At 41.5% G+C, this 27,655-nt stretch overlaps 1 protein-coding gene across 3 annotated transcripts in view; it reads right to left on the minus strand.

Annotated features, from left to right (window-relative positions):
* Positions 1-12: 12 nt before the first annotated feature.
* Positions 13-27,655, minus strand: part of knockout (Stork-head domain-containing protein knockout) — an 87,573-nt gene continuing 59,930 nt past the window's right edge. For 2 of the 3 annotated variants that reach the window (XM_066301229.1, XM_066301228.1), the window contains exons 2-8: positions 16,260-16,415; positions 13,037-13,232; positions 10,675-10,933; positions 10,210-10,412; positions 6,102-6,317; positions 5,896-6,047; positions 13-5,839 (exon numbers count right to left, since the gene is read on the minus strand). In XM_066301229.1, the coding sequence (XP_066157326.1) occupies positions 4,352-5,839; positions 5,896-6,047; positions 6,102-6,317; positions 10,210-10,412; positions 10,675-10,933; positions 13,037-13,232; positions 16,260-16,400 (2,655 nt within the window). In that variant the 5' untranslated portion in view covers positions 16,401-16,415 and the 3' untranslated portion in view covers positions 13-4,351. Of the gene's footprint in view, positions 5,840-5,895; positions 6,048-6,101; positions 6,318-10,209; positions 10,413-10,674; positions 10,934-13,036; positions 13,233-16,259; positions 16,416-16,991; positions 17,103-27,655 lie in introns of those variants that run through there. The other variant, XM_066301230.1, reaches the window with a different exon arrangement.

A 27,655-nucleotide genomic window follows, 5' to 3' on the forward strand; every position in this document is an offset into this window, starting at 1 on the left:
TATATCTACGTATGTGTTTGAAAATGTATGTATATTGTCCTTTTGTACAATGGCTAGTTCACAAAATCATCTAAAATATACACTATGAGAGATATACAAAAATATTACAATATATGTTTAAGGCGTTAGTTTTGCGTGTATTTACTGTAAGTTTCAGGCGGATTATAAATTTTTCTTGGGTTTTTCGCTAAACGAAAACTTAGGAAAGTTAAAAAAAAAACCCAAGGAAACAACGGCGTTAGTTCTACGTTGAGCTACGTAGTACATACAGGGCGGCCGCCCAGTGCGGGAAGGTCCGACGTCTCAGCCATCGTGCGATTCAAGAGACAAAGAAGTATTTAGCAGGTGAAATGTGCGCATTTTTTCCAAACCTACAGGGTGCGCCGTAAAAGTGTGGCAAAAACAAATTAGAATTTTTTAAACGGAAACCCCCCCAGTTTCTCGCCACTGGAGGATTTTTCGTTCAGTTTCAAGGGGGGTTCATGTAAGATACGGCATCTTTAAAATTTCCCAAATTATTCGGGAAAATTTTGACAGCTGCGAGGTCCCGCGGAAATGGGCGCTCTGCCCTAATGGTTGCGAACTTCGAAACAGGTCCTCTGGAGCCTCAAGGGGACTTGACGGGCTCCGTTTCGACGCATTTGAGTTTGAGCAACAGTCGTCCACAACCACCGAAATGTGCTCTTAAAATTGCGTGATTTCAAACGTCAATAGCTCGCTTGTGCCCCCATTTTCTCGACGGCATCGGGTTCAGAATTGAAAAATCCACAACTTTCGTCGACATCGTCCCATGCCTAGGCCCTGCCGTCTCCGAAAATTGCCCCTATTCGGCTTCTAAATGCTTTGATAGTCGCACCGGTGACGTCAGCCTATGCTGTGGGGTTTTTACGCGTCCGGACTGCTCGATAAGTTTACATAAACATCATGATTTATGATGACTTTGTTAAAATTTAATTGCTATTTGGCTTCATTAAATTTTAAGAAAGTTAAATTTTAATTAAGTCAACGCAAGAACGGACAGCTGCCGACGTCATCGCGGCGACCATCAAAACATTTAGAAGCCGAACGGGGGCAATTTTCGGAGACGGCAGGGCCTAGGCATGGGGCGATCTCGACGAAAGTTGTGGATTTTTGCACTCGGAGCCCGATGCCGTCGAGAAGATAGGGGCACGAGCGAGTTTTTGACGTTCGAAATCGCGCAACTTCAGTGGCGTGCTTCGGTGGTTGTGGAGGACTTTTCCTCGGATTTAATTACGTCAAAGTACAGCTCATTTAGGCCTCTTGGAGCTCCAGAAGGCCGATTTGGAAGTTCGCGAAAAGTTACGGCACGGCGGCGATTCCGTAGGACCTTGCAGCCCTTGAAACTTTGAAATTTTCGGCGACATTTCGAAAACGGTCAATTTTCGGAATGGGGCACCGCACACAAACTCACCCTGAAATCCAACTGGAAGTCCTAAAATGGCGAAAAATTGGCAAGTTTCACCAAAAAAAAAATCTAATCTATCACCGCCCCACTTGCGTGGCGAACCCTGTAGATTTGAAAATAATTCCAAAAAAACAGACTTTTTAACGATTAAAAATTTTCGTTCGGAGCTTTTTCTTCAAAATCGCATACTTTCTGAGATATTGGACTTCCTCACACCGAGTAGCCGCCCTGCATGAACGAATATGTTTAAGATCTATGATGACTGAGATACTTATTGTTATACGCTTTAGAGAGTTATTTCATGTGCACCCTAACGAAAGCTTTTCGACCAGGAAAGCTAACATAAGGTGATCATTTCTCGTTAGATATAATGAATGTGTTATCTATATCTTATTAATATAAACGCAGACAAGGGAATGCTGGCAGGGCAATGATGAGTCCAAGTTGGATACCGAGAGGTCGAAATCCACAGTGCAACGAAGCTTGAAAAAAATACCCAGAAGATTTGATAATTTGGGGGGTGCGAACACCCCTCGCAACCCCTGACTTCTCTGAAACTCCTTCAAAGCGGCGTAATCGACTAAGAATCGCACTTAAACGTGGATCTGTAATGCCGAGAGATGCGGGCTGGGTTCCCCATGAAGATGCGGTAGATTGGCCGGTACTAGCAGATGTAAGATTTCAGTGTAAAATATCCACTAGGCGAAGATCGGCCGAAAATCGAAGGGATGCTGGGGGGATCTCATCCTCGAAAAATTTGAAAATGAAGCGAAAATCCCCTTTTCCTAACACTAAACTAACCGAAAAGCCCAAATCTGATGAGGCAGTCACACATCATAAATTCCCTGGAAGCCTCCCAGGGACACCAACGACGTAAGGAGAGATATCAGCTACGAGCGCATAACGAAGAGGTCTGGAAAGATTGCAAAGAAGGAACTTCTGCAGACGCAACAGAGATCAGGACTAGTTCAGGAACCTTTTTCGAATGATTAGTGCTGAGACGAGCAAATTTCAACGACCTCAACAAGCAGCGAACGAAGAAAATCGATGGATGGTGCCGTGCAGGGCACTGCAAATTCGGTCCTCACTGTTGGGATCTCGGAAGCTTGAGGAGATACGAAGAGGTTTTCCACTGTTTTTCTGTCGGAAAAGTTTAAATTGGGGGTAAAATTGCTCAATTTAGCGCTTGACCAAATGCCGTCTTCGAAATTTCAGTTTTCCGAGAATGTCTCAAGATATCCGGAAAAACCTAAAAATTGCGGATTAAAAAAAAAATTTTGGCATTAAGCCCGGAACCGCAGGAACATTTCCATTTTCGCTTCTTCTCAGCCGCACGACGACGCTTTCCGATTTGCCATCCGACGTTTCGTTTTCGGCCACCATCAGCAACTTCATTTTTTCTTACGGGCGCGACATGGGATTTTTTGACGGAAGAGTGCGACGAATCTGAAGGCGTAATGGTGCAGCTGAGGAAAAGTGGCAGTGAAAATGCGGTTTTGCTTCCTTGTCAAACAGCGTAAAAAAAACTGAAGTTTTTTTCGGATATCTTCGGAAGTACTCGGAAATTTAGAAATTCGAAACGGCTCTTGGTCATGCGCAAAAAAGGCAATTTTGTCCCGTTTATATTTCTTCATATCTCTCCTAGTTCCCGAGATCCCAATGGTGAGGGTCGAATTTGAAATTCCCTGCATTTAATACCTCCAATTGTGTCTTTCGGGGGAATCGCTTGTAGTGTGGTCTCTCAGGTTCCCAACAGAAGAAACGTTTTCCATGCACCCTCTTTTTTCATTGGTTAATCGTCATGGGTTACTCACGGAATTGCTTAAAAAACCTTTCTTGGCGGGTATCACTTGAAGTGTGCGCTCCTCCAGTTACTGAGGAAGAATTGTTAAGATTTTTTCATGGTTAATGCTTCTGGGTCACCCTCATACCATGTTAAATCCAATTTCGAACCAAAATTTGCTCAAAAAATTCACACTGAATCGGCCCCCGTTGAACTGTTATTTACCATAACCCACGGGGGAGAACTGGATCGTTACATTGATGAACTCGATTTAAACCACCAAATACTTCTTCATTCCCGAGAAAGATGAAAAATGCCGCAATCCTGGATGGTTCCTGAATCAGGCAGTTAATCATCATTGTTCAGACAGAATTAACAGAACTGGAAATGGATCGAGGAGCACATGTGCAGACTCTCAATCCGCACACTCCGTACGTTCACGACTCTGCAACCTGTGGAAGGTCAAAATTACTTCCACTTTCCATGATAAGGAAATGAAATTGCTCGTAGAAAAAGGGGCAAGAGCTGAAACCTTTAGCAAAAATCCGAGATCCACCTAATCTGGAAAAATGGTCCATGAGGATTCTCAGAATAATCATCAGAACTTTAATTCATAACCAGTTGCTTCGACAAGGCCGATCTTCAGACTGACCTGACCAGGCATGGACGGGATTTAGTTCCCGATTAGAAGAAATTTTGTGAAGAAAGTGGAAAATCAAATGAAAATTCTCAAAAGGGCGAATCGTTGAAATTGCTTGAAGAGTGGGTAGTGAAGTTGGTCCAGAACTGGAGTTCCTAATTACCAACGCAGAAGTTTCTTACAGGAGGATCTGAGAGGTGTCATCAGCTACCTCTTTAGCCTCAGCATTTCGAGATCTCGAAGTCTCTCTAAGATCTTCTACTTTTGGCGGTTCTTCAACGGTTTTCATGGTGAATTTCTCATTGTTGCAACTTGGAGGAAAATAATCTCCGTCTTCATGGAATGAGGGAGGAACGGTCGAGGAGTGTTGACGGTGATTTGATGATTGAGATTGATAGGTGAACATTTTTGATTAAAAAGAAAATTCTCGTGGCTCGTACAGTTCCTGTCAAACTCCACATCTCTGATTATAGAATACTTCTGAGTGGGTTCCAACTTGGGCTTAAATCAAACCGAAATCTGTGTGAACCACCTCGCAATTATTCTGTTTTTCTAAGTTGTTAGAAGCCATATTCAACTCAACTAAAGTATCGACGCTGTTAATACTGACCCCTTTAAGGATTTTCTGAGCAGCCAAGCTGGTGAAATTGAAAGATACATCGCTCAGGCTAGGAAACTGAGGTTTATCCCTTTCTCGAGATAAGGGAATTTCTTTGTAGCAAATATTCGGTTCGGACCCGATAAAATTCTTCTCCAGCAGCTTCGAATCAGCAAATTTCTCTAAGGAAGACTTGCGCGTTACGTCGTTCTTGATGAAACTGCCCAGAGGTATCACCTCGTAGCTCTTGGTTGGACTGGAAGGAACTGAGTTTTTCGAAAATTCCCTAAAGGAATTGGCAACGGGCGAATCTGGATTCGAGTTAGAAATGTACTGATTATGGCTGCTGGATGACACATTTTTTATCAAATTGTGGAAGTTCAGACTGTCCTTCGAGGGCAACTGCAGAGACAACTTCCTGCTGTTGTTCATGGTCTCGTTGTAAACCTCCTTGTTGCTGCCTTCCTCTTTGAATTTGTTCAAGCTACCCTGAGACGCTTTGTTGGATTTCTTCGTGAACCGCCCCTCAGTTTGACCCTGCAAGTTCTGTGCATCTGCGTGGACATCACCGTTGATGACCACAACGTTGGGTTTGTTAGTTTCCGTGTTCTGTCCATTTTCAAATGTGATGACAGATCTGATTGGTGAATTCTGGACGAATATTTTGGTGTTCGCAACAGGTCCCCTCCCAGTGTTAATCGTAGCTGTAGCCGTTGCGTTGCTGTTGCCTAAAGTAACTCCGTTCCTGTTCGTGGTAACTTCTAGCGTAAAGGAACTACTATGGCTCACACTGGGTTTGGGGGGACTTTTGAGCTCCTTCTTCCTCGACACCACCGAATCCGATTTCGGGCATTCCATAGAGCTTCTGTTGATCACCGTTTTGTGGCTCTCTAAGCTAGAAGGGCCGCTGGTTAATGAACTGCCAGTTCTGTTGCTCTTGTGTGATTCTATGCTGCTGGGGCCGCTGTTGTCAATGCTGGAAAGATGCTTCACTGGAGACGCAGACCCAGTACTCTCATCATGATTAGTAGCACTTCCATCTTTATCGTTCCTGTCGAGAACCTTAGGTGAAGTAGAGCAGCCCTTTTCACCGTTCTCCGTTGCTTTATTATTAGGGTCAGCATTAGAGTTGCTGTTACTCGTTGAAGGTCTTCCAAGACTAGATTTACTGGCTTTTCTTGAGCTATCCCTACTGCGAAGTCCGTGCTTCCTGGGCAAAGTATTGCTGGAGTACGAGGAGTATAACCTGGACACAGGCGAGTCTTCTCTGGATGCTGTCGGCGGTAACAGTGCATCGTTGTATATTTGTCTGCGATGGTGGCGTGGTAGTGTGGCTGATCCAGAGCTAATATCACAGGTGTCCAGATAGGCGGAGATGTCCATTCCAGAGTCCTGGAGAATAGAGGAGGTGGAAAGGAAGAAAGTGTTGAGAAATAAACATGCATTACCTTCTCCGACCATGTTTGCGTTCCAACACTGTGCAAATGTACCGCCTTCGAATTAAACCATTCCGTGGGTGGGAAATGAGGTCCAAATGTTCCAATCTGGCACTGTGATCGCTTAGATCTTCGAAAGAGCCTCGACAGCAGAGATTCCTTTTCTAAAATTGAAGTTTTGAAATATTCTGTTCGAAGCAAATGCTTTCCAATAGTACTTGGAGTTGGGGTTGAGTCTCCACTATTAGGATATTCAGTACTACTACTCGTATCGGCGTAGTACTTGTGGAGAGTCCTAGTAGACGCTGATCTTCTGAGTCTTCTGTTGGAGCTCCATAATCTAAACGAACTCCGTCGATCCGAAGTTCTGGGAGTAGGGAACGATGACGATCTGGTTTTCGTTCTTGGATACAGGATCTTGTCACTGGCGTTTCCTAAAAACGAGCACTTGGAGGAAACTGATCTGAGGATTTGTTGTTTTTACAAATGTGAATTCAGTTCGCGTAAGATAGGCGGGAAAGACACTAAGGCCCCAAAAATACTGTAGGAGGGCGTGGGTACAGCAGGCTGACCGTTGAGCTAGGTGATCGTCACTCACGTGACGTTCGAGTATGCCCCTCAAGCATGGAAATCGGCGAACGTGGTCTTCACTCGAAGCGACTGCAGCTTCGCTAAGGACTTTAGACCACCAAGTTTCGCCCATTTTCAGCGTGCAAGCAGCAAGGAAAAATCAACGGAAGTGCCTCACCATTCCATCAATTGATTCGATTGAACAATTGACTTCAGTTCCCGTATTCACCCAGAGAGGTCGGTGCTATCACTTTTTGGATATACAGGGCGTCCCGGATCAAGGTGCAAGTATTTTGACCAGAGATTTTACTAATGAAATTAACAAACACGTATTTTTTGTTTTTGCCCATAAGTCTGCCATTTACGCTCTAGGGCTCTTTAAGTGTGGGGCCCCATTCCGTTAAAAAAAATTATTCTGGTAGAACCCTTCAAGATATTGTTACGAAATGTGTTGTGCCAAAGTTTTTGATTAAAAATAAAAAATACAGCTTTGCCATAACGTGGATATAAGGGCCGGACTATGGGTATAGGGGCCCCAATTTATTTAACCGTCAAATATTTTAATTAGGCGGTTCCATTACTCGATTCTATCTGTCGTTTAGCTATTTTGCTGTCCTTTGGTGATTTTCGTAGAATGCGTCGTTTTCGCGTAATAATAATTTTTCATTATTTATTTCATATCTCGAACTACACTGCGCCTGCCTGAAATTATTTATTTAATTATTCGAGACAAAATAGAAACGAATAGTGAAATTGTACGCTATAAAAATTGTTCAATGGGACCACCGTGTTTTTCAATACATTGCCCAGCTCTCAAGGGGGTACGATATCTCCAAGTGGTCAACGGTTGCACGTAGACCATGGGGTGAGTTTTTCAACCCTTGTGCAGACATAAATATTCTCTCCCGGAGTTCCTCCGTTGAATCCGCTGATGTTGAACACACTCTTTGTCCCAACTGCGCCAATAAATAATAATCGATTGGGTTCAAGTCTGGTGAGCTAGCCGGCCAAACCATAGCAGCCTCTACCAATTCATCTGTTTGGAAAGTAATTATGGTGAAAGTTCCTAACTTGGACGGGATAACGTGGCAGGGCCCCATTTAGTAAAAACCAGATCTCTTGCCGATCAACCAATGGAATAACTTCAAGCAGTCCAGTAGAATAATTTTCTAAAAATCTTAAGTATTTTTCTCTATTAGGGTCTAATCCAAAAAACCCATTCATAATACCATTTCACAGGTTGATGGAAAATTCATGTTGGAATTTTTCCATTATTACAGAATGCAAAATTACGGAATGTGGATTCGCAGGAGCACATTCATGCATAATATTCATGTTGAATGTTGTCCATGTTGAACACTCCGGATCTCGTAAACAGAGCTTTATCAATATCAAAAATAGACTTTAGAAAGATTCTATTTGCTTTGAGTTCTTCTTTAATTCCATAATCCAGATTTCGTAATAAGCCGTTGAAGGGTCCTTTCAAAATTAATTATTTTGTCCGAATGGGGCCCTATAGGTAGGGAGCCCCAGAGCTTAAACGACAGACAAAAGACAAAATACGTGTTTGTTAATTTAATTTTAGTACAATCTGCGGTCAAAATATTTGCACTTTGATCTGGGCCACCCTGTAGAAGCAGCATTCCCATACAGATAACTATTATACGAATAAAAAACTATAAAATGCTAATAAAAAATATCAGAGATCAATGAAGTTAATGAATAAAATCTAAAAATATCATGAAAAGGTTCTGATGTAAAATATTGAAAGCGGCCACGAAATAGGCAACGCCTTGTAGAGTTTATTAAATAATTGTTATTTCAGTTCGTTCGTAATGCTAAAACGATTATTATTACCAATTTCGAGTTCGTTATTTTTACGAATATGTAACGTAGAAATTAATGAAAATCGAAAAAAAAAGAAACTTAAACACCCTGTAAATTAAAATGGAAGCTATTTAGGACATGTCTTTATGTCAAGCTTTTATCGTAAAATAAGGTCATAATTCACCCATTTTGTTTTTTGTCATCCATTAAGAAACACCCAGTATAATAATAAAGCGGCAAGGCTGAAGCCCTGCGATTCGCTCCCCCTTCTGGTGCCCCCCACAAAACGGCCGGTGTTCTCCATGGAGGGCAGGCTGCAGCCTCATTAAAAAAAATCCTCTAGGGGAAGGAAGGTGGTTCCGAACACCCTTTGCCCACCATACTGTTCCAGCGCAATGAGCTATTAGTCGCGATGATAGGCAGCTGCCCTCTGGACAGTTGCCCCTGGCCCTGAATGCCTTCTGACGATCATCCTCAAGAGATGTTGCCATGACAATTCAACGCCGATTTGATCCATCCCACCTGTTGGAGAGGCGAGTTCCAGACTAGAATCGTTGCCGAAGTCGGTGCCTCGTCTCTACGGGAGTGCTGCCTCTACAGGCTGTCCCAAATCAAAGTGCAAATATTTTAACCGTAGATTGTACTAATGAATTTAACAAACTCGTGTTTTTCCCTTTGGTATGGGGTTTAAGCTCTAGGGCTCTTCAACTACGAGCCCCATTTGGATAAAATAATTTATTTTGATGGAACACTTCAACGGATCATCACGAAATTTGGTGCGGCACCATTTTTTGATCGAGCCAATTCAGAAATAAAAATAAATAGTTCTGATATTCAATTGGTTTGTGCTGAGCGCAGGCAGAGTGCTCATAGAGCCAGAGTGTCCTACCATCAGCGATTGCCTAATCGACGACTTCCAAATGCAAGAAGGTCTGCACATGTTCATATCAGATTGAAGGTGTTTGGCAGTGTCGCCCCTCAGCGAGGGGAAAATCGCGATATGAGGCCTCATGGGGTGGAGGATCGATAAAAAAATCGAAATAATCATTAACCTTGAGGACAATGAAATTGATAGTTTACGAAACGTTGAGCGTGATCTAATGATCACAAAAAGTGGTATTCAAAGAGCATGACGTCAGCAAGAGTATCTTCCTTGTTGTTTAAGGGAATTTTAGGAACTCGTCGAAGGAGATTTTCCACGCAGAGTTGCATTTTATCGACGAATCAAGCAAAAGCTTGAAGCAAATCGAAACTATCTAACGTTTATTCTTAACACCGATGAAGCTCTATTTAGGAGATACGTAGTGTTCAGCGTGAGTAATATGCGCAAATGGGCTAACGGTAGTCCACGTTCTGTAACGATGGAAAAATTTCAAGGTGAATTTCCCATCAGCATGTGTCTTGGTCTTATGAATGAGCCGTTGATCGGACCCTGCACCTTGCGATGAAACGGACAAGAATAATTAAGATTTTTACAAAAATGTTTTTTTTGTAGTGCTTGAAGCCACTCCATTGGCTGACGGGCGAGACATTTGCAAGATGGCTCCAAAATCGCTTCTCAAACAGATGGATCGGTAGCGGCATCTCTCATCCGGCCAGCCGGTTCGCCGGACTTGAGTCCTATTGATCATTACTTACGGGGACGAAAATCGGTGAATTCGGGGCGGAATAAGTTCGCAAGAGTTGGGAGGGTGTTTGCGGGACTGAAGTGTTCTTTGGAATTACAAAGTCACGGGCAGCTTTCAAAATGGGCAGCGAAAGCGGTTTTTACCATTAAGCATTTCTCAGAGGTCGGCCCCACGACATCTGAGAGTCGCTTCCGCCCCATCTAACGGGGACACGGATTTCCTCCCTCAGCCCGCTCCAACCCCCGTCGCAGTGCCCGATCTCAAGAACGCATCGTCCCGGAGGGTGAAAATTCCAGCTTACCTCCGCATATAACATCTGCCAAATTCGTCTGAATACACTGATGGGTGACATTTCCGTCTCGAATGGTGGACATATCTCCATGAACCATGACCATTGCCTCATCGGTAGACATGAGCATAGTTTTGTTCGGAATGTTAGTTTCGAAAGCGCTTTCGTGGTCTCTTCGCGATCGAGTTCGTGATTGACTTCTCGATCTCCTCCGCCTGTAAAAAAATAATATTCCCATTCTGTAAAAATTAGTTTTTACTTCGTTAAGAAAACACGCACATTTCCGAACAACGTACTGTGAATTATTGCTTTTAGATTGGCCGTAATTAAATGCCGAGAGAAAGATGATATTATGTGAACAGGCACGCCTTGTTGCTTGTTTAAGATATGTGAAGATTAGCCAAAAATGGCTCGGTTGAAGTAAGATTTCATTTGATTACCATTATATTGGTACTTTCATGCGTTTTGCATACTTACTCAGGCGTAACAATGTAATAACCACTAGAAGTGTTATACAGCTTTCGTTCTTTAGTTAGCTGCACTAAGGTGTCGTATAAGGTCTGCTCACTCGGGAGAGAGACGTGAGGGAATGCCAATATTAGGGCTTCCCTGATGGTTTCTATTCCAGCTGGTCTACCCTGACTAGACAATTTCAATACAATGGCGCAGACTGCTTCTGGGAGAGGGGTCCATTGGGTCTGGGGTACCGGAACGGAATTGCATTCTTCAATGTCCTCTGCAACGTGACATAGGTATCTAGTTGATATTGGAATTTAAACAATCTCAGAGGAGATTATGAAGGTCGAATCTTGCAAGACGTAAACATTCGGTTTAAAAATTCTGTCACGGCTTTGATTCCTGATCAATATTCCTTGCCTTAACCGACATACGTAACTGGTATGATAAAGGCAAGGCAGAGGAGACAGTTAAGTCGTCCATAAATAAACGATTATGATATTCAATGCAAATGGTGTTGAATTCATTCATAGTACCATTTACGACATGAGATGGTGCTAAGCACGTCGCGCCGAACCGCACTGGCGATGTACAGGGTGGCTGCTCGGCGCGAGCAAGGCCAGTATCTCGGCAACGTGCGATTCGGGAGGAAAGGTCCATACAAAAGTTTTTTGGCGGGTAAAAGGTCCATATTTTGAAATAACTTTGAAATCTACGGGGTCCGCCACGGAAGAGTGGAAATGAGAAATTTCCATTTTTTTTAATGGAACCTCTGAATTTTCGCCATATTAGGATTTCTCGTCGACTCTTAAGGTCAGTTTACGTGAAGTACCTTCTCGTTAAAATTTTCGGATTTTCCCGAATAATTCGGGAAAATCCGAAAATTTTGACAGCTGCAAGGTTCCAGGGGAATCGGCGCTGCGCTCTGACCGCCGCGAATCTCCAAATCGCCCTTCCGGAGCTCCAGGAGGAGTTAACGAGCTCTACTTTGATCCATTCGAATTTGAGTCTTCCACAACCACCGAAATTGCACGATCTCGCACCTCATTAACTTGCTTATTAACTTAACTTCTTCAGTGGCGTTGTGATCAAAATTCGAAAACCTAAAACTTTCGTTAACGTTACCTCATCCCTAAATCCAGCCGTTTCTGAGTTCCCGACAACTGTCCCTGTTCGACTTCTAAATGTTCTGATAGTCGCATCGATGACGTCAGCTGCTGTCTGTTGACAGCAAGCACAGTTGACCGGAAACAAATGAATCTGAATTTAATGTCAATTTTGTAAAAAATTACCATTTCTGTTAATTTAGCTCAAATTTAATTGCTACTTGACTTAAATTTAATTACTATTTGACTTAATCAAATGTTAACAAAGCCATCATAAGCCACAATATTTGATAGAATTGACATTAACTTCAGATTCATTCGTTTGCTGTCATGTGTGTTTGCTGTCAAGTGTGTTTGCTGTCAACTGTGTTTGCTGTCAACTGTGTTGCTGTCAATGGACAGCTGTTAACGTCACCGAAAGTCAAAAGGGGGCAATTTTCGGAAACGGCATAGTTTAGGGATAGGGTAAAGTTGATAAAAGTAGATTTTTGAGTTCTGAATACGATGACGTTGAGAAAATTGGGACATTCAATTTGAAATAAGCGAGTTATTGACATTAGAACTCACGCAATTTCGGAGGCGCATTTCGGTGGTTGCGGAAGATTCAACTTCAAATGTGTCAAAACGGATCTTATTAACTCCTCTTGGAGCTTCAGAACGTCGGTTTAGAGATTCGCAGCGGTCGGAGCGCGGCACCGATTTCCACGGAACCTTGCAGCTGTCAAAATTTTCGGATTTTCCCGATTAATCCGAAAACGGTAAATTTTAACGAGAAGGTACCTCACGTAAACTGACCTTAAGATTCAACGAGAAATCCTAAAATGGCAAAAATTGGAGGATTCCATTAAAAAAAAAATCTTATTCGCCATTGCCACACTTGCATGGCGAACCCTGTAGGTTTCAAATGATTTGAAAATATCGATCTTTTACATGCTAAAAATTTTTTGTGAGGGACATTTTCGTCTACATCGCTTAGTTAATGAGATATTGAACCTCCTCAGGCTGAGCAGCCACCCTGTATGCACGGAAAATTTTGAGGTCAACCTATAAGGGATATTGCGTGCAAATCCATAAAGGTTTAATTGAATTGACGTCAATTGGAGCTATGAAAGTTTTTTTTATAACAATTAAATTGATTTTGGTTAAATTAGGATTGATCTTTGGTACCGAAAAGTAGATTTTTACGATCGTTGCAAGATCGATAACATTTAGAAGCAATAAAAGTGCTGATTTTCCCTCCTTAGTTTGGGTTATTTAATTATAATTGTTTTTCTTGCCTAGTGCCACAATCTGGTACCCCGGTGGAGGTTGCAAGACTCGCCTGGCCCAAGCGTTCCTTATGACCTCCAAGGCGCATGGTTCGGAGCCTACCAGAAGAGCCCCTGGATTTACATATCCAAAGTAGACTAAGCTTTTAGTGGCTCCATTCAGTGCATTATTCCACCAGCAAACTGAATTTGATGACAAAATACCCTGAAAAAAGTACGTGTAACTGCTTAAGTTAAGTTGGGAAATGAGCTATTCCCGAACTCCCATTTTCCATAAATAATTATTAATTTCGATCTGGCTTTCTGCATTGTTTAATAAATAAATGGAAATCAGACCCTCAAACGTGGTTTTTGCTCAAAATGTGTGTCTCAGACGTTCGTGGCCGCGTTCCGCTCTACGTTTAACAATTCTCCAAGAACAACTCGCTCGACTGAAAAATATTGATAACGGCCAGACCTCGTTGTGGCACACATTTGCGGAAAAAACGTGAGAAGAAAAGCAAAAAATTATAAAAAAAAATTAAAGAAAAACGCGAATGCGAACGGAAGTGGAACAATTAATAAACATCGAGCAGAGAGATTGGAGAAAAATTGAACGGAAAGGCAAAAAGGCTCGAAATGCGGCAAAAGAACTGAGCAGAAAAACAGCGAAAGTAAGGAACGAACGACAAGAAGTGGATGATAATAAATATGAAAAATATCTAGAATAACGAGATTAGAGTGGCAAAAACTAGTTCTACCAACTTATATGACGTAATAGACAGGGTGTAGCAACTTCCTGAGGACGTTCAAGAAATCTAGATGAAAAAAGAGAACTAGGTGAGTTTTCGACATGTGGCGGATAAGGTGCAACTGAAACTGCTAGATTAGCAACCCACAGAGGATCCCAAGCTGCTTTATCAAAGGCAGCTCGAACGATGAGGATGGAGAATAGTAATAAGCAGAAGCTGAGCGAAACCTCCTTTTTTTTTTCAACGATCCTCTATTTCGTTTCAACTTTAGAAATCTGTATGAGCTCGCTTAGAAATCTAATTTTATCACCAATTAAACTATTAAACATTCTAACACAATCTATACAATTCGTCACTGCTGCAGATTCTTCTAAAGTAACTTTTTTAGCGTTTAATCACCAAAAATCCTATATTTTTTAATTAAAATTAATATAGCTTGGATTATTGTGTTATTCTGTTTTTTTTTATTTTTTTCTCTTTTCTTCGTCCATCTCCTATCTCTTGCTCTCTCCCCCAGAAAGTCTATGTAATAACATTATTCATCCTGAATTCATCAAATAAAATTTAACACGATTTTTTTTCTTTTTTTTTCTTTTTTCCTTTTTTTTTCTTTTTTTTTTCATTTTTTTTTCTTTGAAATTTGTGCCTTTTAATTATAATATTTTGCCCCTTACGTCCATCACTTTGATCTCATCTCTTGTTTTCCTACTGATATAGTTAGATTTTCAGTATCTCTTTAAACCTCTTTTTGTCCTCATTTCTAGTTCACAGATGAAGATTTGATTTATACTGCAGCTTTAGGATACTGAGGTAATATCTACGGGGTGGCTATTTATAGCGAGAAAGTTCAATATCTCAGCAGCTATGCGATTTAAAATAAAAAGTTTCGCAGAAAAGTTTTTAGTATGTAAAAAGTCAGTATTTTTTTAATTATTGTCAAATCTACAGGGTCCGCCATAAAAGTGTGGCAAATACCAAGTTAGATTTTTATTTCAATGTCACCTCCCAATTTTTTCCTATTTTATGATTTCTCCTTAAATTTTATGGAGAGTTTGTGCGACGCACCGTATCTTTAAAATTTACCGTTTTCGAATTATACGAAAAATTCCGAAAATTTTAACAGCTGCAATGTCCCATAGAAAATCGCCGCTGCCAATTTCCAAAATAGACCATCTGGAGCATCAAGAGGAGTTAGTTAGCTTTGTGTTATCTCATTTGAATTTGAGAAGATGTCTTCCACAACCACCGAAATATGTCTACGAAATTGCATACGTCAATAAGTCGCTTACTTCGAATGGAATGCCCAATTTTCTCAACGCCATCGTATTCAGAATTCAAAAATCTACAACTTTTGTCAACATTGCCCCATCCCTAAGTGCTGCCAGTACTGAATATTGCCCCCTTTCGGCTTCTAAGTGTTTCGATAGTCTCATCGGCGACGTCAGCAGCTGACCGTTGACAGCAAGCACAGTTGACAGCAGACAAATGAACTCGAATCTATTGTCAATTTTGACATATATTATGATTTAGGGTAACTTTGTTAACATTTAATTAAGTCAAATAGCAATTAAATTTAAGTCAAGTAGCAAGTAAATTTGAGCAAAATTAACAGAAATCGTAATATTTGACAAAATTGACATTAGATTCAGAATCATTTGTTTGCTGTCAACAGTGCTTGCTGTCAACGGACAGCTGCTGACGTCATTGATGTGACTATCAGAACACTTAGAAGTCGAAAGGGGAGAGTTTTCGAGAACTCAGAAACGGCTGGATTTAGGGATGAGGTAACGTTAACAAAAGTTTTAGATTTTTGAATTCTGAACGCGATGCCGCTGAGCAAGTTGGGGCATTTCGTTCGAAATAAGGAAGTTACTGAGGTTTGAAGTCGATGCAACTTCGGAGATATATTTTGGTAGTTGCTGAAGACTTTTCCTCAAATTCAAATGCGTCAACATAGAGCTTGTTGAGTCCTGTTGCAGCTCCGGGAGACCGATTCCGCAATTCGCTGCGGCCAGAGCGCAGCACCGGTTCCCATGGGACCTTGCAGGTGTCGAAATTTGCAATTTTCCCGAATAATTCGGGAACGGTAAATTTTAACGAAAAAATACCAGATATTAACTGACCTTAAAACTTAACGGGAAATTCTTAAATGGCAAAAAATTTGAGGTTTTTATTTAAAAAAAAATCTTATTTGTTATTGCCACACTTGTACGGGAGACCCTGTAGACTTGAAAATAGGTTTAAAATGTACTAAAAACTTTGTGCGAATCTTCCTACTTTCTTAATTTTCTGAAATATTGGACTCCACACCCCACAATTAGCCACCCAGCATGAGGCGAGATCTGAGTGCAGAGAGGGCACAAGGGCCGATGGCGACTTCACGCTCACTGGAACCCGCAACTGCGGTGATTTTTTGGAACTTGGACCCCGACGAGGGAGCAGCAGTACGGAGCCTGGAGGTACTGCTGGAACGACGCATTTGATTCACTTAACTGGCTCACCTGAAATAGCAGATAGCCATTCTCGTACATCCAGAAGTCTCCTGGATCACCTCGGCAACCCTCTTTCCGAACTATGATGGCCAGGACTTGATTCAACCTAACTCGGCGAGTTGCGTCCTGCCCTAGCCTATTTGAGGTCATCTTCAGCTGTTCATCCTGAAAACGGAAGAAAATGGCTAAAATGCGTGATTTTTAGCGATCTGCCCTGAAGGCGACAATCAAGGCGTTTTGGGCTTCGTGGAAACTCGAAGATAATTATTAAGGTAATTTTCCGAGCTGCGAAAACAGATTTTTCCCGGATTTTCCACTGAAGATCGGCAGCGTGCTGCTAAAATTTTCCTCGAAAAATTCGTTAAGGTTTTCATTAGAATCTATTGTGTAGAAAGCAATTTTACACGCCGAATTCACGTGCGAATTAGTTCGGTCCGAGTGAAGTCGAACCAATTCAAATACGATTTCATCCGAAATTAATACTTTCTTCACACCTATTCTGCACATCCACGGCTTCGCTACGGTCTAGCGCTCCCCTTAATGAAATGTTTTGCGTCTCAAATTTCACGTGAAATTCTCGATGAAATAAAATAATCTACGGTAAACCTAAAAACGAAGAAATTCTGTTTCTGCTCGCCGTAAGAGTCGTCACAAGTGCGATAATGACCGGGCAGGAAACGGTCGATCGTAAGCTGCGAGGACGTAACAGGTACTTACCGAATTTGGGCGTTATTTGCTTACCGTTTAGGAGTTGGTGTGGGCGCAAGGAACGTTACAACATTCTAATTCGTCGTTCAGGTGATGTGCCATTTGATTAACTCTAATAAGGCGATCGATCTTATACGAGCTTTTTATACAGTGCGGCCCGTAAAGTCCGCGTCACGCGCGGAATTTTTCCACTTACCAATTCGGGGGAATTGCGGCTGCGCCTTCAAGCTGCGCCTCGCAAATGGCTGAAAATGACGTCCGAATTGGAAAACAAGTGACGTCCGAATTGGAAAACAAATGATGTCCGAATCGGAAAACAAATGACGTGCGAATCGGAAAACAAATGACGTCCGAATCGGAAAACAAATGACGTCCGAATCGCAAAACAAATGACGTCCGAATCGAAAAACAAACGACTCTCGATAACTGTCAAGTTGCATTTCTTCAACACTCAAAATCCGCTGTCATTTCTCAAAATTTTGAAAAATCACGAGGGAAAAATTTTCGCGGTTCCTTATTTGCTGCCAATGTTCGACTTTCTGCGGCGACCTAACATTTTTAGCAGAAAATAAGAGAATCTCTTTCCTTAGCGATTTTTCAAAAATTTTGAGAAATGATGGCCGATTTTGAAATTAGAAAACAATTGCAATTTCGCGATTACAGGCGCTCACATGTCGTTTCTCGTCATTTCCGAAGCACAGAGACGAACTCACGAGCAAAAGAACGTGACATGTGATGCGGACTTCACGGGCCACACTGTATGTTGTCCCCAACAGAGGGAGCTTCTCGGAGGTCGGTCGGGACAAGTCTAAGAAATATATATATTTTTAATGGCCGCACCCTAAACCGACCAAGATCCCGAATCGCAGATCCGCGAATACCTCGAGAATTTTTTTCAGTTATCGAAAATGACCAAGAACAAATTTCGTACGATTTAGAGTCTGATTGGTCAAGAAGTGGCAACGTCCCAAGCAGAAAAAACTGAATTTATGGCTGCTGGCAGACGAGTTAGACGATTTCAGTCTGAGTAACTTGGTTGAAACCACGAGAGATATGCAGATGATTTAGCATATTATTAAGGTTGCTAAAAACCAAAAGTCATGATAAATGAAAATGAAGAGAATTTCTCTGATTATGGGTGGTCATGTATACAGAGTATCTTGCAAGTCTTTACAATAGAGAGCGAGAGCGAATCTCATAATTAGAGAGCGATACACTACACGATTTTCAGTGGACTCAACCATACGCACCTATATACCAAGTGTTACATTAGGTGGGTTTTTCATTTTCTTCGATTTAACTGCGCTTTTCACAATTATTGAAGGGTGGAAGTACATTGAGCCTCGTCACAGAAATGTACTAAATTTTTTAATATACGGGGTGGCTCCAAAGTCGGAGTTGTCCGTTCGCCAGCGAATGGGGGATTCGAAGAAGAGGATTCTTTTGAATTACCAACATTAAGGAAGATACAGGGTGTGGAAGTTTTATTTAAAAAATTAACATTTCGTAGGCGTTAGTCACAGTAGAGCTGTATCGGAAGTATTACTTCGATGATTGTTACCAGAAAACAAGTTTGCACAATTTCTGGGTTTTGGCTAAACTTCTAAACAGCCACTGAATTAACCTGAACCTAAATTTTCTAATTCAATAACAATTTTTTATTTATAGAAAAATCAGTGGCGCACCATTTTTATTTCAAAAGTATCAAAACAACGTTTTCGACGGCGCGCCGCTGGCGAACCCAAAAATAATTTTATTTATCGAAAAATTTCCCTCCCACACCTGCATAATTTTGCTTAATTATCTCAAGCGCTTTGGCAGTTATTAATATATATATTTTTTTTAATAAAACTTGGACACCCTGTATCTCCGCGGATGTAGGTACTTTGAAAAACCTTCAAAGGAAAAAACCTTATTTTTTGAAGCCCTACTCGCTGGTGGAAGGATTGCTCCAACTTCGAAATCACCCTGTATATAGATAGATTGTTCGAATTTTTTAAGTGAAAACGTCTAAAGTGGCTTTGTTGCTTACTTGGAACGTCGTAAACATGATCTTACGAGCTTGAAATGAAGCGAAGGGTCAAGTTCAAGCGTGAATTTCGTTCAAACGCTCAGGTGTATGTTAGTTCAAATTGCTGAAAAACCTCCTTTGGTTGAAAGGATTCTTAATAATTTTTAAAAAATTAGAGAAATTAACCTATGAACACTCAGTGTGCACATTTGCCAAATAATTCTCTGTTAAAAACGGCTTTAAAAATGAAGACATTTGCCGAGAAGAGTGCAAATTTTCAGAAAATACGTGAGTTCTTAGAATGCCGGAGGATTCAAGAACTAAATATTTATTTAAATTTATTAAAAAAACTCATATCAAGCCACGAAGTAGAAAATAAATAATTACGAATATTAATTTGATAATTATAAACGTAATAAAAAATAAAATGTGACCCTAAAGGGTCACATTAAAAAAAAAAATGCGTGCTCACGTTCGCATTTGAGCTGTAGCAACCCCTAACTGTGCTCCGTTTGCATAAATGCCCCACTGATTCTCTCCCCTAGTTGTTCCCGAGTAAAAATTGGTACCGCGTGATGATCGAGCGAGGTCAAGTCTGGAGACCCCGCAGGCCACAAAGTCGGCCCATGTCCCGCAATCCGACGAGACAGGAATCCCTCATCTAAAAATTCCCTTAGGTTAACTAGATAGTGTGCTGACCAGCAACCATACTGGAAAATTTTGGAATTAATGACATCGCCAAGTATTCCAGCAAAACAATTATTTTTGGTTTCCATAGCCACCATAGAAGTGGATAAACCGTCAAGCTGCGTTTTAATCTTAGTTAGAGTGCTGCTCTTAGCTGTTTATTCAAAACCTTTCATAATGTAGTTTGCGGAATATGTCGATGGTCCATGGAAGAGCTGCCGCTGCACGGAGGCTCTTCCAAGACAGATTTCTTGGAAGAAGGCTTCCCAACATTCGGGTTGTTATGTGCACATATCGCCGAATAAGCGCAGTCTTCAGGAACCCGGAGGAAGTGATGAACACCACAGGCGTATCCCTGAAATTGAACAGATATCGGACGAAGATGATCCGACACAAAGTATAAAGCAAACCGCCAGTCAGTTTGATATATCTAAATGGAAAGTATGGTCTCCATTAGGAAAGTGAAGATAAATATCCATATCCTGATACACCCGTGAAGGGTTTAGAGGAAGGTGACCCAGTGCGACGAATGAACCCTTGACCGTTTGTCCTAAATGCTGGCTTTGAGGAAGGACCTTTTTAAAAAAGCATCTCATGGACAGATGAGTCGAAAATTTCTTGCGAAGGAATAACAAATTTCCACGATCTCCATTATTAGAGCAACATTGGAGAAAATCCTCATTTCAAGAAGCAGGTTTTCAAAGAAAATTCAACGCGAAAGTTTGAGCAGCTGCTATGGGTGGAAGCTTAATTGGGCCGTATTACTCGCCAGATAACATAAACGGAGACAATTACCTGCATTTCCTACGGAAAACCCTTCCCGGCGTTTCAGACGAGATTCCGCCAATTGAAGATGGTAAATAATGTCTTTTTCCACAATGGTGGCTGTCCAGCACATTATCGAGGCACCTTAAGAGAGTTTGTAGGTGAGGAATTCCCCTACCGTTGGATTGGGAGGAATGGACCAATTGCGTGGCCTGCGAGATCTCCAGACTTAGCTCCACTTGATTATCACGCGTGCAAGAGATTGGTCCATGCGATACCAATTTTTACTAGGGAACGATTAGTGGAAAGAGTGGACGCGGCGCTGATACGTATGAAGTAAAACGTTTCATCAGGAGTTGCTGCAGCTCAAAAGCGAACAGGAGCACGCAGGTATTTGGAGATGGCATACGTTTCCTAAGATGTCCAAGGAAACCTGTGCCATAACATAACGGTCACTACAACACGTTTGCTAATACATTTTAAATTCATGCCGAGATTAGGTACCGGTAGACACGACTATTATTCACGATGGAAAGTATTGTTGACGCCGCATTACGGTCGCTAGTTTACGGCATTGTTTTCCTAAGAAACCGTAGCTTTAGTTAACAGAACCGACTTTTTAGGCGTTCCTTGACCCGATCTCTCTGCTGAAAATATCCTCGTAAATGCACGTTGCACGGCTTCGATCGGAACTTTAAAATGACAGAATTGCTCCCATCTATCATCTCAAACTGCAAAATTATGAAGCGAAAATTTTAATCAGTCGCAACTCATCACGTAATATAAACCGGCTAAGAAACTAATTTCGAAGTTATCATTGTGCAATTTGTGTGTTCCCGGGTGTCTATCTAGATCAAAGATATTCGTGCATTTTCGGCAGCTTTCTCGCCAATCGTAGCACATCACGATTTGCCTGATCGGCACGGGCGTGGCCTAATTACATAAAAGTTCTATCACGATATTTCGGTGAGGATCTGTTAATTAAAGATGTCTGTTTCAGTTCATGCGCTGTTGCCAAATGTTGAACCCGAACTCGGGATTAAATTGCCAGATTTAGTTTGGACGCTTCTTCTTGTTGCAGTATTCTGTAATCTGTCCTTTAAGCTTTTTGAAAGGAACAAAAACCATTCTTTTTTATCATTGCCAAACAGCATCGCTACAGGGTGGTCCGGAAATGCTTCAGTCGATTGTGGAAGATCGCGATTAGATAATTCGTGAAAACTTGCGAGTATGCGGGCATCGATTGATGTTGCAGCTGAAATAGAGTTCCTCTTGGTAGTTGCATGTTAAGAGGGAGTTAGAGAAATGGGAAATGTCCACTCACTCTCGAGATTGATCAAACGTGTGTGGCATTACTGAAAGTTCAGTGGATGTGCAAAGGGCGAACACGCAGGAACGGGAAACAGGTGTTAAACCAACAATGAAATTCGGGGGTGGCAGTATACTGATATGGGGACGCTTCAAATCAAAAGGGGTCGGTTCGATCCGGAAAATGTAAGGGAGGTTGACTGCCATCGGCTACGTGCAAATTTAAAGCGTCGTTTGGTAGGAAGCCTTGAAATACTCAAAGAACGTACAGAACGTAGCAGGATGATGATCCTAAATACGCCGACAAAAGTAATATCTTGGAATGGCCGCCGCGATTTCCCGATTTAAACCCCACGGACTACCTCTGGGCTTAGCTTAAGGGATCGCTCGCTGATGTCAATACTTCAGTACGCAGAAATTATGGAAGGATGTCTCGGCCAAATGGATTCGAATCACACCACAATGCAAGAAGGTATCAGAAAGCATACCAACACGGAATTGACGCAAGGGGAGGGTAAACCAAATATCGATGCTTAGAGCTTGCAGAGTCATAATATTGATCAAATTAAAAAAAAAAAAAGAAATTTTTGGTCTTTTTCGAATTAAAAAAAAAAAAATTGTCAATTTTTTTTTAGCTTTTGTCCACTTTACCCCTAAAGAGCATTTTAGCAATGCTGCTGCAATTTAACTGGTAAAAAATGTTGATCTATCGTGAACGACATGGGATTCGGTCAATCTCGAGAATTGTTCTATTTCTGCAACACGATTTCCTGCTCATCTTGAGCTGCATCACCCAGTGATGGACTTCGATGGCCGCACCACTTCCGGACGTCCAGAGGTGCCGTCATGTGGACCATCCTAAGTGCCGTCCTTCTGCATACGCAGCATGGACATCCTTATTGGTAACGCGGCATATTAGAGCAGAGGTAAACTGCATGTTTAAAATACAATTATCTTTTATTTCATCACCGGCCATAGTCAAGTTCAGAATGCCACATTGATCTTTGCAGGCCTAATATGGATTGCAATAATAATTGAAAGGTCAGACGCATACATAAATGGTTTTATAGAAATTTCAAATTTAATCTTTTTGTAATCTAAGAACCGTGATATATACAGTGCGACCTCCTTAATCCGAACGTTAACGGGCGAAGACTTGGTGGCTGTCGCCTTTTGAACTGCGCCACCATGGTTGGTGATCGGGGATTTCCATCGCCCCATCGGGGAGTCCCCGCCCTGCGTTTTAACGTAAAGATCGTGGCGTCTGACGTATCTATTGCTGGTGTGCGGATAGTCAAAGATCCGGTTTGGGCTTGTTCTCCGCACTTAAAAAGATGATTTCAAGGCAAGCTCTGGTCGGCTTCGCACATTCAAGGATAGATTCGATATTCGCCATGTGCGGACAATCGCTGTCCGGCGACTATGGCTCCGTTGCACAATTGTTAAGTAAAAAAATTTGCTTTTGTATCAGATTTGTAATGCTGATGGAAGCGGACTTCCCTCATGCAAAGAAGGATCACTTTCATGCCCCCTTCTGGATCTCGCCAATTCCTGCACCTTCAGAAACGTCGAAATTCCCGTTGGTCACAGAGGTCAACCACAGATATTTTTACTGAATGGTTTCACCATGAGTTTTGACCATCAGTCAGACCAAAATAAAGGAACTCGGTCTCAGTCCAGATGCAACTGGACAATGCACCCCAACCAGCTCTCCAGCCATGATAATAAAATTCCTGTGTCATTTCTTCCTCCAAGTTGTACACCGTTGATGCAGTCAGAGGACCAACATGTTATGCAGGCAGTGGACACGTGTTATCACCAAAAATCCCTGAAAGAAACGGTCGATTCCGAATGCGATATATCAGAATCACTGAAAAGCGTTGATCTGAAGGGTTTTCTCTTTAGACGAAGCTTGGGGGGAATTTAATGCAAGAATCGTGGAGTAAGGTGAAATCACACGAAGCAAGTGCTTGTGGCAGTGACGAGGAAGATGAAATCCCATTTGCTAAGTTGGTCTGACAAATCACCGAGCCCAATCTCTCAGAGCTAGACGACGAACTAGAAGCAGATTTGGGGAAAAGATTGACGAAAAAACTGAAGAAGAGATGAAAGTGTGGGTAATACATGGTAAAGCATTCAGCAATGAATTAACTGAAGCTGACATCATTGAAGAGATCGATGATGCTTCCCGTTCTGACAGGGATTCTGACGATGTTTTGGAAATTCCACGTTTAGTCACAGATTCTGATGCAGTGTCAGCTTTTAATTCGTGTGTTGCTTGGGCGACACGAGATGATGTTCCCGAATCGATCGAAATATCGAATCATTTTTCTGCAAGAACTGCTGGTCCAAGCCCAAAATGCCACATTCGAGAATAAAAACAAGACTCAAATAACACACACTTCTACCAGCACCTGAGAGAAAAAGTCATTCTTAATTACAAATTCGTTCAAGTATATGCGAGTAAATATACAGGGTGTTTTGTTAAAAAAAAGGAACGCAACTTGCCATTTTTTGACAGCTTTCCGACTCTTGTTCGTTTCATCCGACGTCGTTTTCTGATCATTCCCAACGAAAACTAAAATATTCGTCTAAACTCTTTTTTCCATATTTTCGCAAATGAAGATTTTAGGGCCGAGGAAAAATACGGGGAATGACCCTGTACATTCATAGAGGTTTGATCGTTTTCAAAATTTTGAAAATATTCATATGTCGAATTGTATGCTCCATATAATGTATTCACGTACGCCAATGCTAGCTTGAGAAGTTACGTACAGGGTGGTTCAATTTGAGAAGTTTTGACAGGAAAAAACTGTTTTCTGAATAGATCGAAGAAAAGTGATTTTGTTGTCACGGGCTGAATTTTTGAAAAATGCTTAAGGCCAAAAACGAATTTTTTCGTTTTTTGAAAAACGCGCTGCTATTTTGGAATGTTTTCAATTCCAAAATTGAAGTGAAACTGTGGTAAAGCGAGCGGAACTGCGGGTCAAAAAACTGATAAAACACCTATTTATTACGTTTTTGTGCGATTCTTTCTGCCGAATGTATTGACACAGCCGTTCTTCGTTCAAAGAGAAATTTTTCAAAAATGCCAATTGGTCCGAAAATTATGAATTGATTAAAACATTTTTCAAGTAAAAACATGTTCGTTTTCGAAGATAAATCAACATCTGTAAAAAAAGCGGGGTTTCTATTTGAAAAAACTTAAATGACCTCGATAGAGCCTGAAGGTGACCTGGAATCGAAACAGGGATAATGCCCAAAGTTTTCCCTCTGCATACAGCCCCTTCGTTATTTGAACCTCTTTTATTATTATTTTATTAATTTAAGTGCTACACTTAAAAAACTCACCCTGTATATAAATTTAGTATTTGTTTAAGGAAATAAGGACAAGGTACTAATTTTTTTAACATAAGTTTTCTATGAAAACTGCCGTTAAAACAATGACGCAGCTACTGAGTCTTTGGTTTTACCGGCGCTACTGGTTTATTACAATTCATTTTTAGTTTCCTTTTGTTATATTTACTCTCAGTATTTGGTATTTAGTGTCTAGTTAGAGGGCACGAAAATTTTGAAAAATATGATAAGTTGAAATGTTATATATCATCAAATGAAAATTTCCAGGCAGCAAATGAAGTTTTGCTGAGTTCTGAGAAAACTGGCTCAAACCGGTTTTTTGTCAGGGTCTAAGCTCTATAACTTGTGTACCAATTATCCTAATTCAATCATTTTTTCTCAGCTTTATAGCCTTTGGCTGTTAAAGTAAATGGAAGAAACGCATTTTATTCCTCTCTCGATGGAATTTAGCGGAAAAATTGATATTCGCGTTTTTTATATTTTTTTAATCACCCTGTGCATGAACGCAACACCTGTGTTAAGAATTTTTAAACGTCGTTGGAAAGTGCCCTTTTTAGCAAACATTTCGTTTTCCAATTCAATATTTTATCTTTAAAATTGTCGAAATCACGGTTTTTCTACTGGAACCCCCAATTTAGCAAAGGAACCAATCAAAATCAATGTACTGCGAACACAAAAGGTCCTAGTTGAACATATTTACTGAAAAATTGCGTTCTGAACAAGGCAAAATTACCAAATTCAATCCACTCAGTAGCGCGTATTGCTATCTCTAGCAACTCTTAGAGATCTTGCTCTTCTTGGCATACTGGAAGTTAAGTTCAGTACGACTCAGTCTGGTACGATTTTCCACTCTCCAAATAATGCATCACGCATTTCTTCTAGAGCTGTTGGAGGCCCATCGCAAGAACGCACTCTGCACTCGAATTCATCTTATAGAGGGTCAATTGGGTTCAAATCTGGACTTCGCGGAGGCCATTGCAATGTGTGGATACCTCCAGTTGCTATGAAATTTGCAACGATTGCTGCTACACATGATCTGGCATTATCAAGCATTAGGACGAAATTAGGACCAGCTAACTCAGCACACGGAAATCGTGAAGTGGTGTACGTCCGTTCATCGAAATTCCACCCCAGACCATGACTGAGCCTTCATTGAAATTCTGTCGTTTCATAAACCACTCTTGGTTGAATTTTTCTCAGTTTTGGCTACATTCGCTTTCGACCATCGACCATATTGAGCAAAATCTTGATTCACCCGTGAATAAGACACGGAGCCTTTCTTGAATGCTCCATGGTCCGTGGGTTGCAACGAAGTTTCGGTGCGCTGTGGGGTGTTCTGGAGATAACTTAGGACATCTACAAGCAGTTTGTTTGCCAGCTGTGGTACCTCGCACCTGTTGCAGGTTTCGTTGCCCATCCACTACAGTGCTGAATCGATTGCATTAAATCTGTAGTCATGCGCAGCGACCGTCTCTGAGGACTGTTTTTTACCAAAACCCGCCCTTTAGACAGCGCTTCCAGTATCTTCGTATTTTTGAAGACCTCTATGCGCCGTGGTTAAAAGAACGTCTACTGCGCAACGTCAAACGTCACCTATGGGCGCAATTGTTTTTCCACAAGCTACTCGAATTCAGCACTTTATTAGTAGGGGTGGATTCTTTGCTAAATGGAGGAATGGAAGGGTTCCAGTAAAAACGCTGCTATTTTCCCCATTTTAAAGGTAAAACAGTGATTTGGGAGGCAAAATGTTCGCTAAAGAGAGCACTTTCCAACAACGTTTAAAGACTTTTAACATAAGTACCGCATTCGTGCACCGAATGGCTTAGAAAAGTGACAAAAACGCTAATCGAAATTGTTCCATTAACTTCCATGGAGGGAGGAACAAAATCCGTTTGCATTAATAGTCCATTTACATTAATAGCCCAGGGGCCAGGCTATAAAACTTCGAAAAAATTACCGAATTCCAATCATTCGTGTAACAGTTATAAAGCTTCGAATTTGCCAACAAAATCGGGTGAGCCGCTTCTCTTGCAACCCAGTGTATATATCGCTGAAAAGGGTTTAAAATTGTCTATTTCGCTAAGCCGCGGCCCCCGATGATTTATGTTTGATAAAGTGAAGTTGCAGCAATTTGTAGGAAAACGGCGAACAGCGGAACAGATTTGAGCACCCCATTAGATTCCTGTCGGGGGGTGTTGTAGTGGCGTTTTTGCGCCACTCCAAAATTTTAACAAATTAAAAGGTTATTGGCGATTTGAATAATCGAAAAACGTTCAGTATATAATTTGGGGGGCTGCGGCGATAACCGGAAAAATATTTTCGATATCGATTCTCGAAAATCGAGCTCGCGCGCCCCGAGCGGGCTTTCTTCTCTCTAGTCGGGAAACAGGCTGTTCCCGTCGAAACGCTCCAAATTGAGACACCCCGCACATCTTGTCAAAACCAGATTGATGCACGTCTAGGAAGCATGATTTTTCCCTCAGTGTTCGTTAATCCGGACCGTTCGGTAATCCGCACCGGGCCCGGCAGAGTGCGGCGTTCGCGCTAAAGGGGGTGCGCTCCGGACTGA

Source organism: Euwallacea fornicatus, chromosome 38 (genome assembly GCF_040115645.1).
Source record: "Euwallacea fornicatus isolate EFF26 chromosome 38, ASM4011564v1, whole genome shotgun sequence".
Classification (NCBI taxonomy): domain Eukaryota; kingdom Metazoa; phylum Arthropoda; class Insecta; order Coleoptera; family Curculionidae; genus Euwallacea; species Euwallacea fornicatus.